A 13380-nucleotide genomic window follows, 5' to 3' on the forward strand; every position below is an offset into this window, starting at 1 on the left:
TTAACATTAGAAGCGTCCTCCCTAAGTTTGTTCTATTCACTGCTTTAGCACACTCTGCCAACCCGGATGTTCTAGCTGTGTCTGAATCCTGGCTTAGGAAGACCACCAAAAATTCAGACATTTTAATTCCAAACTACAACATTTTCAGACAAGATAGAACTGCCAAAGGGGGCGGTGTTGCAATCTACTGCAAAGATAGCCTGCAGAGTTCTGTCCTACTATCCAGGTCTGTACCCAAACAATTTGAACTTCTACTTTTAAAAATCCACCTCTCTAAAAACAAGTCTCTCACCGTTGCCGCCTGCTATAGACCACCCTCTGCCCCCAGCTGTGCTCTGGACACCATATGTGAACTGATTGCCCCCCATCTATCTTCAGAGCTTGTGCTGCTAGGCGACCTAAATTGGAACATGCTTAACACCCCAGCCATCCTACAATCTAAACTTGATGCCCTCAACCTCACATAAATGATCAATGAACCTACCAGGTACCTCCACAAAGCCTTAAACACGGGCACCCTCATAGATATCATCCTAACCAACTTGCCCTCTAAATACACCTCTGCTGTTTTCAACCAAGATCTCAGCGATCACTGCCTCATTGCCTGCATCCGTAATGGGTCAGCGGTCAAACGACCTCCACTCATCACTGTAAAACGCTCCCTGAAACACTTCAGCGAGCAGGCCTTTCTAATCGACCTGGCCGGGGTATCCTGGAAGGATATTGATCTCATCCCGTCAGTAGAGGATGCCTGGATAATTTTTTTAAATGCCTTCCTAACCATCTTAAATAAACATGCCCCATTCAAGAAATTTAGAACCAGGAATAGATATAGCCCTTGGTTCTCCCCAGACCTGACTGCCCTTAACCAACAAAAAAACATCCTATGGCGTTCTGCATTAGCATCAAACAGCCCCCGTGATATGCAGCTGTTCAGGGAAGCTAGAAACCATTATACACAGGCAGTTAGAAAAGCCAAGGCTAGCTTTTTCAAGCAGAAATTTGCTTCCTGCAACACTAACTCAAAAAAGTTCTGGGACACTGTAAAGTCCATGGAGAATAAGAACCCCTCCTCCCAGCTGCCCACTGCACTGAAGATAGGAAACACTGTCACCACTGATAAATCCACCATAATTGAGAATTTCAATAAGCATTTTTCTACGGCTGGCCATGCTTTCCACATGGCTACTCCTACCCCGGTCAACAGCACTGCACCCCCCACAACAACTCGCCCAAGCCTTCCCCATTTCTCCTTCTCCCAAATCTGCTCAGCTGATGTTCTGAATGAGCTGCAAAATCTGGACCCCTACAAATCAGCCGGGCTAGACAATCTGGACCCTTTCTTTCTAAAATTATCTGCCAAAATTGTTGCCACCCCTATTACTAGCCTGTTCAACCTCTCTTTCGTGGCGTCTGAGATTCCCAAAGATTGGAAAGCAGCTGACCAGAGCACCTTCTTCCACATGTTTGGTGTGTTTGGTGTGTCTCCCAGGTGGCTTGTGGCAAACTTTAAACAACACTTTTATGGATATCTTTAAGAAATGGCTTTCTTCTTGCCACTCTTCCATAAAGGCCAGATTTGTGCAATATACGACTGATTGTTGTCCTATGGACAGAGTCTCCCACCTCAGCTGTAGATCTCTGCAGTTCATCCAGAGTGATCATGGGCCTCTTGGCTGCATCTCTGATCAGTCTTCTCCTTGTATGAGCTGAAAGTTTAGAGGGACAGCCAGGTCTTTGTAGATTTGCAGTGGTCTGATACTCCTTCCATTTCAATATTATCGCTTGCACAGTGCTCCTTGGGATGTTTAAAGCTTGGGAAATCTTTTTGTATCCAAATCCGGCTTTAAACTTCTTCACAACAGTATCTCGGACCTGCCTGGTGTGTTCCTTGTTCTTCATGATGCTCTCTGCGCTTTTGACGGACCTCTGAGACTATCACAGTGCAGGTGCATTTATACGGAGACTTGATTACACACAGGTGGATTGTATTTATCATCATTAGTCATTTAGGTCAACATTGGATCATTCAGAGATCCTCACTGAACTTCTGGAGAGAGTTTGCTGCACTGGAAGTAAAGGGGCTGAATAATTTTGCACACCCAATTTTTCAGCTTTTGATTTGTTAAAAAAGTTTGAAATATCCAATAAATGTTGTTCCACTTCTTGATTGTGTCCCACTTGTTGTTGATTCTTCACAAAAAAATACAGTTTTATATATTTATGTTTGAAGCCTGAAATGTGGCAAAAGGTCGCAAAGTTCAAGGGGGCCGAATACTTTCGCAAGGCACTGTATACACTACCGGTCTAAAGTTTTAGAACTCCTACTCATTCAAGGGTTTTTCTTTATTTTTTATTTTTTTAATTCTTCAAATAGCCAACCTTTGCCTTGATGACAGCTTTGCACACTCTTGGCATTATCTCAACCAGCTTCATAAGGTAGTCACCTGGAATGCATTTCAATTAACAGGTGTGCCTTCATAAAAGTTCATTTGTGGAATTTCTTTCCTTCTTAATGCGTTTGAGCCAATCAGTTGTTTTGTGACAAGGTAGGGTGGGTATACAGAAGATAGCCCTATTTGGTAAAATACCAAGTCCAAATTATGTAAAGAACAGCTCAAATAAGCAAAGATAAATGACAATCCATCATTACTTTAAGACATGAAGGTCAGTCAATAGGGAAAATGTCAAGAACTTTGAAACTTTGAAATTTCGTCAAGTGCAGTCGCAAAAACCATCAAGCGCTATGATGAAACTGTCTCTCATGAGGACCGCCACAAGAAAGAAAGACCCAGAGTTACCTCTGCGGCAGAGGATAAGTTCATTAGAGTTACCAGCCTCAGAAATTGCAGCCCAAATAAATGCTTCACAGAGTTCAAGTAACAGACACATCTCAACATCAACTGTTCAGAGGAGACTAGGTTAATCAGGCCTTCATGGTCAAATTGCTGCAAAGAAACCACTACTGAAGGACACCAATTAGAAGAAGAGACTTGCTGTGTCTTTGTGAGACGCGGTGTGGGTGAACGGATGATCTCCACATGTGTATTTCCCACCATGAAGCAAGGAGGAGGAGGTTTTATGGTGTGGGGTGCTTTGCTGGTGACACTGTCTGTGACTTTTTAGAATTCAAGGCACACTTAACCATTATGGCTACCTCAGAATTCTACAGTGATACGCCATCCCATCTGGTTTGGGCGTAGTGGGGCTATCATTTGTTTTTCAACAGGACAATGACCTGGTTGTATGGCCTATTTGACCAATAAGGAGCAGGATGGAGTGCTGCATCAGATGACCTGGCCTCCACAATCCCCCTACAACCAAATTGAAATTATTTAGGATGAGTCGGACCGCAGAATGAAGGAAAAGCAGCCAACAAGTGCTCACATGTGAGAACTCCTTCAAGACTGTTGGAAAAGCATTCCAGGTGAAGCTGGTTGAGAGAATGCCAAGTGTTTGCTAAGCTGTCATCAAGGCTATTTGAAGAATCTCAAATATAAACTATATTTGGATTTGTTTAACACTTTTTTGGTTACTACAAGATTCCATGTGTTATTTCACAGTTTTACTGTCTTTACTATTATTCTACAATGTAGAAAATAGTAAAAATTAAGAAAAACCCTTGAATGAGTAGGTGTTCTAAAACTTTTGACCTTTCATAATATTTATCCTAATGTTATTAGCGTATCTGCTCTTTTGTTGTCCTTATCTTCATCATTCTAATGACTCCATGAATAATAAAGGAATATAATTAGATGCAGAAGGCTTTCACATGCATAACCCATCATTAATTAGCTAAATACACAACGAATAATGCATTGAATTAATTCCCTGAAAGAGGTGGGCTAGGACATCTACTGTATATATAGAGCTATATATAAATCTAGAACAGAATGATCTATTTTGGATGCAATTTGAATGGACTTAATGGAGAGAGAGAAAGACTGCGAGAGTGGCATGCACTGATTTAAAGCAACAATATTTGAGTGATAGACTGTTTTAAAACTTGAAAAATACAAAAATCTTTACAATAAAAAAAATAAGGTGAACCCCAAAAGCCAGATGGATATGGGTAAATTAGACGTGCATTCAGTCTTTATATTACTGTAGCATAGACTTTGCTGCAGCAAATGTAGGCCTTCCTGTCACAAGAAAAAAAGTTATGATGATGAGATGGTAGGTCTACATGCATTGTGAACTACGCGCCATACTGAGATGGGCTGTCTGTCCCCACCCTGAGCGTTGATGATTCATCATGTGGAGGACGTAGAGAAGCCAGATTTAGATTTCGCATATATTTTAAGAGTTCCATTTCACGCCATGCTGTCATATACATAATATATTATAATTGACCTGTTTCTTGCAGTTATTTATCCCAGGGAAAAGGGAGTGGTTTTGGGCTGTAAATCCAGGTAAATCTCGGTATCTGGTCACACCAGATACTGACTAGCCCCTGCTTTAAAAAAAAGTATCTCTGACCAACAGATGCATATCTGTATTCCCAGTTATGTGAAATCCATAGATTAAGGTCTAATGAGAGGGAGTGAGAGTGGCTTGTTCACACAGCAGCCAATAGCAAAACCGGGACAGGCAGATACTTTCATAGCAGGAATCAACATAATGCATAGGCTATTACTGTTGACCAAGTAATGGTTTTAGAACAATCTACAGGAACGTTGTGTAGCAAAATCACAGACAATTACAGACGTAGTCCTCCTCAGTCACTCTGTGTGCTGAGTACCAACTTGAAGGTAGTTTAGAGAGGGTTTCAGTCCTCCTCAGTCACTCTGTATGCTGAGTTCCAAATGAGGGTAGTTTAGAGAGGGTCTCATTTCTCCTCAGTCGCTCGATATGTTGAGTACCAACTGCAGGTAGTTTAGAGATGGTCTCAGTCCTTCCTCCTCAGTCACTCTGTGTGCTGAGTACCAACTGATGGTAGTTTAGAGAGGGTCTCAGTCCTCCTCAGTCACTCGATATGCTGAGTACCAACTGAGGGTAGTTTAGAGAGGGTCTCAGTCCTGCTCAGTAACTCAGTTTGCTGAGTACCAACTGAGGGTAGGCTAGAGCAGGTCTCAGTCCTCTGTCACTCGGTATCCTGACTACCAACTGAGGATAGTTTAGAGAGGGTCTCAGTCCTCCTCAGTCACTCGGTATGTTGAGTACCAACTGAGGGTAGTTTAGAGAGGTGTCAGCCCTTCTCAGTCACTCTGTATGCTGAGTACCAACTGAAGGTAGTTTAGAGAGGGTCTCAGTCCTCCTCAGTCACTCGGTATGCTGAGTACCAACTGAGGGTAGTTTAGAGAGGGTCTCAGTCCTCCTCAGTCACTCTGTATGCAGAGTACCAACTGAGGGTAGTTTAGAGAGGGTCTCAGTCCTCCTCAGTCACTCTGTATGCTGAGTACCAACTGCTAAGCCCTCCCCTTACCTTTAGTGTGTGCTTGTATCCGTTGTCTGGCTCTCGTTAACAGCACACACTTCTGGTGTGAAGATGGCCTCATAGCATTCAGTTCCTTGGTTTGCCCTTGTTTGTTGATGGTTGTTGTTGCTCTGTCGTTCCCTCTGTATTCAATGCTACAGGTCTTTTACAATCTAGTTTTGACTCAAGGGTACTCTCTCGTGGACAGACTCCATTAACATAAATGGTATCGTAATGTCTGTCAAAAGACTGTGGGTTATGACGACTAATGAGAGACAGTTGTTCCTGTGTGTAGGTTTTTTAACATTTGTTATTTGAACAAATCACGATTTAGCGGGTGTGTGCGTCTTTAGAAATTCAGAAGGGGAAGGGACATTTGGCCTATAGCCCAAAACCTTCAAAAGACAGGGCTGTGGAGCTACTGCCCTGCCTCTGCTCCTCACACTAAGTGTCTTTTCTTAACATCTCCCCCGAAAACCTAATCTAGTTTCTAACACAGTTATACAAGATTTTAGTTCTGGGTTCACAAATTTAACAAAAGTGATATATTTGATTCATTATCAAGGTTAGGGTTGCAGGTTTTTCAGAAATCCCGGTTGGATATTCCCAAAAGCAGGAGGGAATAAGCAAGTATTCCAGGATCCTTCAACCAGGATTTCTGGGAAACCTAGGAATTTTGGGTAAGTTACCAGAATGTTGATTCAGCTTAGCTCTAAAAGATGTGGTTTAACAATGACCAAGGTGTCGGCTACATGACAAACAGATCCCCCAAGGCTACATAGTTTTTACCTTGACCATACACTGGAAATGAGAATAAATCGCCTTCAATATTTGGGCTGAATTATTCATAGCCGTTCAAGACAACACCGACAAAAATTGGAGCTGAGACTTCTGTCCATGATTAATTCAACTGAGGTTGGCAGACACTTTTCCCCATCAAGCAGGGAAGAGAGTCCATTACATATTTGGTGCTCCAGTGTTTTTGGGGGCAAAATGTAGTATACTGCAGGGATCAACACAAATCACAACAGAGGGATATCAGGGGAGAAAGCTGTTGACCAAAGCAAGTCAATACACTCCATCATTGCGCGGCCGTGCTGATCCGCTTGATGCCGTCAAAGGATGTTGATGTAGATGCGTAACCAGGGACAACAGGACAGGGTTGATCAGAGAGTGGTCAGGTTGAATCAGGGGTAGTAGGGGAGGTGGCCCCTTGAACTCTGCCACAGCTGATCTGGGATCGTTCTACGGGGTTGGACTTTGAATGGTGACAATCTGCTCAGAAGAAATTTGTTGATTCTCATTCCGTCTCTTGTTAGTCACAATATTGATGCGGGATGCTTTCTTCTACCTCAGCAATAAAACACTTTGGGTATTTCCAGTATGTTTGTGAAACATTGTGCTCTTAGGAACACTTACACACTTTTGCTTTAGATTCACAATATTGTGTGTTCCACGATGAATAATGTAACATATGTCAGGGAATTTCCACAGTAGAAGATATAAGAACTTCAGACAATATGACAATGCAGTGTACATTCCATTTTATCTGTCCCCTTTACCAATGTCCAATTCTCTACTTCTTCCTTTTTTGTTTTTGTGCACTCTCCCTCTCTCTCTCTCTCCATTCATTGCCCTTACTCTTTGGTCTGCGTTTTGACTTGCTGTTATAATTTTTTTCTCCCCCAACGATGATTCAGTTGGCCTTGAAAGTCTCTCAGTTTCAGCAGTTCATTTATTCTATTCAAATTCTCCACTGCACGGTTGTTTTCCCCATCGCTCATCTACTGTGCTCTCTCACCGTTTGAACCGGGAGGCTGTTTGAGGGTGTCTCTGTAAAACCCAGTGCAAACGTAAACTAGTAGTCACACAGCAGGGCGGGAATTATCAGACTCCTTCTGCACAGCAAATTAGCTAGCGTCATTAGCCCAGAGTTCTGGGCAAAGTGCATTTCCGATAAGGTGGACAGTGAATCGGTAAATTTGCACATCTTTTTTATTTTTTATTTATTTATTTATTTATTTATTTTAATTTTTACCCCTTTTTCTCCCCAATTTCGTGGTATCCAATTGTTGTACTATCTTGTCTCATCGCTACAACTCCCGTACGGGCTCGGGAGAGACGAAGGTTGAATGTCATGCGTCCTCCGATACACAACCCAACCAGCCGCACTGCTTATTAACACAGCGCTCGGAGGCTACACCGTGCACCTGGCAACCTTGGTTAGCGCGCACTGTGCCCGGCCCGCCACAGGAGTCGCTGGTGCGCGATGAGACAAGGACATCCCTACCGACCAAGCCCTCCCTAACCCGGACGACGCTAGGCCAATTGTGCGTGACCTCCCGGTCGCGGCCGGCTACGACAGAGCCTGGGCGCGAACCCAGGGACTCTGATGGCACAGCTGGCGCTGCAGTACAGCGCCCTTAACCACTGCGCCACCCGGGAGGCAAATTTGCACATCTTAGGTTTGGAATGTAATCGAGATTTATGGGCACATGGTATTAAAGTAACTGCGAAGAGTTGCGCTGTGGCCGTGCAGTCACTTGTGCCAAGTATGGACTTTGAGTGTCTTGCATGGAGATTGATTATAGGTGTAGTCTAAGAAGCACACAGCAATACTCACTTTGCAAAATCAAACTCCAAATCAGGTCACAACATTCAATTAGATTCCGAAACTGATCCATGACATGTAATGGGTTGTGGAAGTGAATATTAACCATTGTAACTTCTAAACTGTTGATCCAACTGTTGGACTTCAAGAAGATCCACTTTGCATCAAAATGTTCTTAATAATGATGGTGGTATAGGATAGAGTATATAATGTGTAATACACTATGCTCATTACCTTTGACCCCTGACCCCTGTGTGTCCCCAATCCTTACCCCGCAGATCGACAAGACAGATGACAAGTCCCTGGAGGAGCGAGGGCGTATCATGATCTCCCTCAAGTACAGTTCCCAGAAGTCTGGCCTGGTGGTGGGCATCGTCCGCTGTGCCCACCTCGCCGCCATGGACGCCAACGGCTTCTCAGATCCCTACGTCAAAACGTGAGTTTGTCACACATTCTCGAGATAGCACACGTTCCCAAACACACGCACTTCAGACCTCTAGTGGTACTGGATTGATGTTTGCTCATCATCTCTTAGGTCTGTCTGTATGGAATCAAGCTCTGGTTTATTACTTTTTCTCTGTTTTTATTAGGGTAACAAAAGTTCCCTCCATTTGGAAATGTTGTCTGATACAATACTAGACTAAAAACATGATGCATCTCTACATCGCCTATCAGCCAATACCTCTTTTGAATATATGCGAAAACTCAGATTACCCTGATAACATCATTTACTTTGACATTTAGCCAAAGGATATCGCTAAGCCTAGGGCTGGCAATCATTGCTAGCAGACTAAAGCAAGATCCAAATTCACCACGGTGTATAAAGTCCCTGGAACAAAACAGCTACCAGCAGTGCTAACATTTCAGCGGTGAATCTCCTGTGATTACTCCCCAACATGAAAGAGATGTACTGCGCAAGAGGCCATCCTGAGGGCTGCAATTATGAAGGGGTGTTCTTTTAATCACACCTGAACATTACTGTACTTCTTTCATCTCGCTGAATGGTGGAAGTGCAATACATTACACTGACAAGAACTCCACAAAAACAATACACTGGGCACAGACCTCAATTCAACGTCTATTCCACATTGGTTCAAAGTAATTTCATTGAAATGACATGGAAAAAACATTGATTCACATCAGTGTGTGCCAAGTGGGAAAGGAGGAAGACTCATTGAGAGAGAGGACAGCAATTCCAACCAGCGATGGAGAACCACTCCCCAAATCCTGAAAGACTTGCAACCCAGATAATAGATTTACAGACTCCCTTTTATGAGGGCTTGAAGGAGGGTTGCATCCCAAATGTCTCCCTATTACACAACATAGGGAATAGGGTGCTATTTTAGATGCAGCGGAGGAGTATGCTCTGTTGAATAGAGAAGAGCTGCAATGATTTTCCTGTCCTCCGACACCCAATGTCTATGTCATGGCTGTCTGGCTTCAGAAGGCTGCCGGACACTGAGTCGCTCCAACCCACTGTGTTGATGATAAGCTTGGCTTTTGTACTGGGCCTGTAGCTCTTTTGCACACACAGACACACACACACACACACACCAGTTGACAGGGCAGTGGTCCCTCTGAGTGTTACACATGGTCAAAGGAAACGTTTGATTGACAGGCTGGGTGAATGTATGACAAGCGCACGCAGCATTTAACATTGCACAGTGGTGAGAATAGAGACTCATAAATGCTTTAATATAGTCTGTGTTAAAGGGGTTTGGGCACTTTATTGGTTCTCTCAAAGGCCTTCTACATTTTCAGTGTCAACTTAGATTATAGAAACCCCTGTATCCCCTCTGACTCATTCTTTTGTCTTCGTTGGCATGCCAAGGCTGCGCTGCCGGCTTTATTGACTATGTATGGCCCAAACAGTGTTGAGTGACTGGCTTCTCTGCAGGATTTTTTGTTTTCAAATGAATGAGCTCGACATCTACACACAATTAAAGCTTCAAACTAGCCATACTCCCCTTTGAGTCTAGATTACAAGGAAGTGAAAAGTTGTGCAACGGTGAAATATTTTTAATGGCTGCTCTAAATACCCTGATAATGATCAATTAGACACCCAGGAGCAATGAGATATGGAGATTATTGCACAATGTGAAATATTGGTATTTCATTTTGGGGAAACTAATCCTGTTCATGGTTCCATCACTTTGATAGCCCCAAAGCAAACTCTTATAATTATCCCTGATTATTCAACTTTATAATAGAATTATATAGTTTTGCTCTAAAATGGTAAATTGTGTGGCCTGGCTGGTCTAGCAGTGATACCGCATGCTCCAGCACACATCTACAGTGTTAGTGTGGGTTTGAATCACACATGCTGCTTACGCCAAATCCTGACTCTGCCATCAGCATGACGCAACAGGAACTGGGATTCGTTGGGCCAGCCACTTTTTCCACTCCTCAATTGTCCACTGTTTTCGATCACGTGCCAACTGGAGCTGCTTCTTCTTGTTTTTAGCTGATAGGAGTGGAACCCGGTGTGGTCGTCTGCTGCAATAGACCATCCGTGACAAGGTTCGACAAGTTGTGTGTTCCAAGATGCCGTTTTGTGGCCCGCCTGTTAGCTTGCAAGATTCTTGCCATTCTCTTTCAACCTCTCTCATCAACTAACCGTTTTCACCCACAGGACTGCCGCTGACTGGATGATTTTTGTTTGTCGCACCATTCTTGGTAAACCCTAGACACTGCCATTCGTGAAAAGCCCAGGTGGGCTGCCGTTTCTGAGACAATGGATCAGGCGCGTCTGTCACCAATGATTATACCACACTCAAAGTCGCTTAGGTCACTCGTTTTGTCCATTCTAATGTTCATCCGAACAGTAACTGAATGCCTTATTGCCTGTCTGCCTGCTTTATATAGCAAGCCATGGCCACATGACTCATTGTCTGTAGGAGCGATCCATTTTCATGAACGGTGTGGTGTACCCAATAAACTGACAACTGAGTGTATATCTACATAAAATCACAGTGCAATGCTCTGCGGTAATCATTTCTTTGCTATACTATTACCATGGAACAAGATTATTCAAGATTCAAATAAAATACCTACAGAGCAGCCTCCATAGGTATCCAGGAGCTTGGTCATTCATTTGTCAACTGAACATGAGCACATCCACGTACAGCACTTATGGGAATCTTAGATCGGCTAATTCATTGACTGGATTGTGGAGACCTGTGTTTTCTTCACATGGGGCCTTGTAAATGGGATTCCCTCTGAACTTGAATGAGGTTTCTAGCAGCTAATGGAATTCCTCAGTCTGAAGAGCTAGAGGCTGCTATAGTCTGTAATAAGGTTCAGAGAAAATCTCTCTTTCCTGCCACAAGTGAGATCTGTATATTACTTTTGAAAGGGAGTAGAGACATTTTATTTTACCCCATGTTCTTCCTCAGGCACTGTTGAGACTAGTACATTTTTGACACTGTAGCCATTCTATAGGGTACAAGTAGAGTTTGTAGGCCAGGATGAGCTGTGTATGGGGCAAATATTGTCCTATGTTATTTAATTAAAGTGTGAGATGTCGGCCAATATGGACTATGCAGTCAAGTTGGTTTGAGAAGAAAGCAGTTGGCTTTATAGCGAGAGCCTTACTACAGACAGAGTCAAGTACTGCAGTTCTACTGGACTCAGTGGGGAGCTCGATCAAACTTACTCGAGCTCCAACTTCAGTCAAACCCCACTACTCCACCCAGGGTTTGAATCACACATTGACTCTTGGGGGTGCCCAAAATCTATTTGGATTTCCTGACTTCGAAATATTATGCATTTTTTTACTTAAACATTTATGGAGGTGTTGATTGTTATGGGGTGCCCAGCACTCCTGTAATTCTAAACATGACTGTTGCTCTCCAGACTCTAACCATGACTGTTAATCTCCAGACTCTAACCATGACTGTTGCTCTCCAGACTCTAACCATGACTGTTGCTCTCCAGCCTCTAACCATGACTGTTGCTCTCCAGACTCTAACCATGACTGTTAATCTCCAGACTCTAACCATGACTGTTAATCTCCAGACTCTAACCATGACTGTTGCTCTCCAGACTCTAACCATGAATGTTGCTCTCCAGACTCTAACCATGACTGTTGCTCTCCAGACTCTAACCATGAATGTTGCTCTCCAGACTCTAACCATGACTGTTGCTCTCCAGACTCTAACCATGAATGTTGCTCTCCAGACTCTAACCATGAATGTTGCTCTCCAGACTCTAACCATGACTGTTGCTCTCCAGACTCTAACCATGAATGTTGCTCTCCAGACTCTAACCATGACTGTTGCTCTCCAGACTCTAACCATGAATGTTGCTCTCCAGACTCTAACCATGAATGTTGCTCTCCAGACTCTAACCATGACTGTTGCTCTCCAGACTCTAACCATGAATGTTGCTCTCCAGACTCTAACCATGACTGTTAATCTCCAGACTCTAACCATGAATGTTGCTCTCCAGACTCTAACCATGACTGTTAATCTCCAGACTCTAACCATGACTGTTAATCTCCAGACTCTAACCATGACTGTTGCTCTCCAGACTCTAACCATGAATGTTGCTCTCCAGACTCTAACCATGAATGTTGCTCTCCAGACTCTAACCATGACTGTTGCTCTCCAGACTCTAACCATGACTGTTGCTCTCCAGACTCTAACCATGACTGTTAATCTCCAGACTCTAACCATGACTGTTGCTCTCCAGACTCTAACCATGAATGTTGCTCTCCAGACTCTAACCATGACTGTTGCTCTCCAGACTCTAACCATGACTGTTGCTCTCCAGACTCTGTCATTGTGCATTGTCAGTATGCACAGCACAAAAAGAACCACTGCTGTAGGAAGTCATTGTAATGACTTCCATTATTTACATCTATTCGGGAGCATTGCGAACATTTTAAATGTATTTCTGGAGATCAGAGCTTTCAGTTGGACCTAGGTTGTGTCTCAAATGGCACCCTATTCCCCATATAGTGCTTTTATGAAGTAGTGCACTATATGTAATGTGGGTTGCCATTTGGGATGCAATCCTAGTCTAGAGCCACCAACTCCATGCTATTGTATGTTAATACAATATGGTAATCAACCTTTCAACCTATAGACTGTCAGTCACTGTAGCAACAGTTTGCTTAGTGCTGGCCTCAGTATGCTGCCCACCATCAGGTTATTAAATATAATTCCACAGCAACCTCTGGTGGTAGAATTGGTATAACATTCAGTTTGATCAGGCTCAATTAATTAGACATATTTTCTGTCTCATTCATTTTCATAAATACCTTTTCTCATTCCTTTTAATATTGGAAATGTTATGTCCAATATGATATCGCTATATTTAAGTCAGTCATTCCTGCTGGACTACTTAGAGT

General features: G+C 43.2%; 1 protein-coding gene across 2 annotated transcripts in view; it reads left to right on the forward strand.

Annotated features, from left to right (window-relative positions):
- The window catches only part of LOC110533442 (double C2-like domain-containing protein beta), a 181804-nt gene that overhangs the window by 160593 nt on the left and 7831 nt on the right, over positions 1 to 13380 (forward strand). For both annotated transcript variants that reach the window (XR_005053594.1, XM_036989831.1), the window contains exon 6: positions 8306 to 8463. Coding sequence is in view for 1 of the 2 variants with exons in the window: in XM_036989831.1 (XP_036845726.1) it covers positions 8306 to 8463 (158 nt within the window). In the remaining variant the exon portion in view is untranslated. The remainder of the gene's footprint in view (positions 1 to 8305; positions 8464 to 13380) is intronic.

The sequence above is a fragment of the Oncorhynchus mykiss genome, chromosome 10 (genome assembly GCF_013265735.2).
Source record: "Oncorhynchus mykiss isolate Arlee chromosome 10, USDA_OmykA_1.1, whole genome shotgun sequence".
NCBI lineage: Eukaryota > Metazoa > Chordata > Actinopteri > Salmoniformes > Salmonidae > Oncorhynchus > Oncorhynchus mykiss.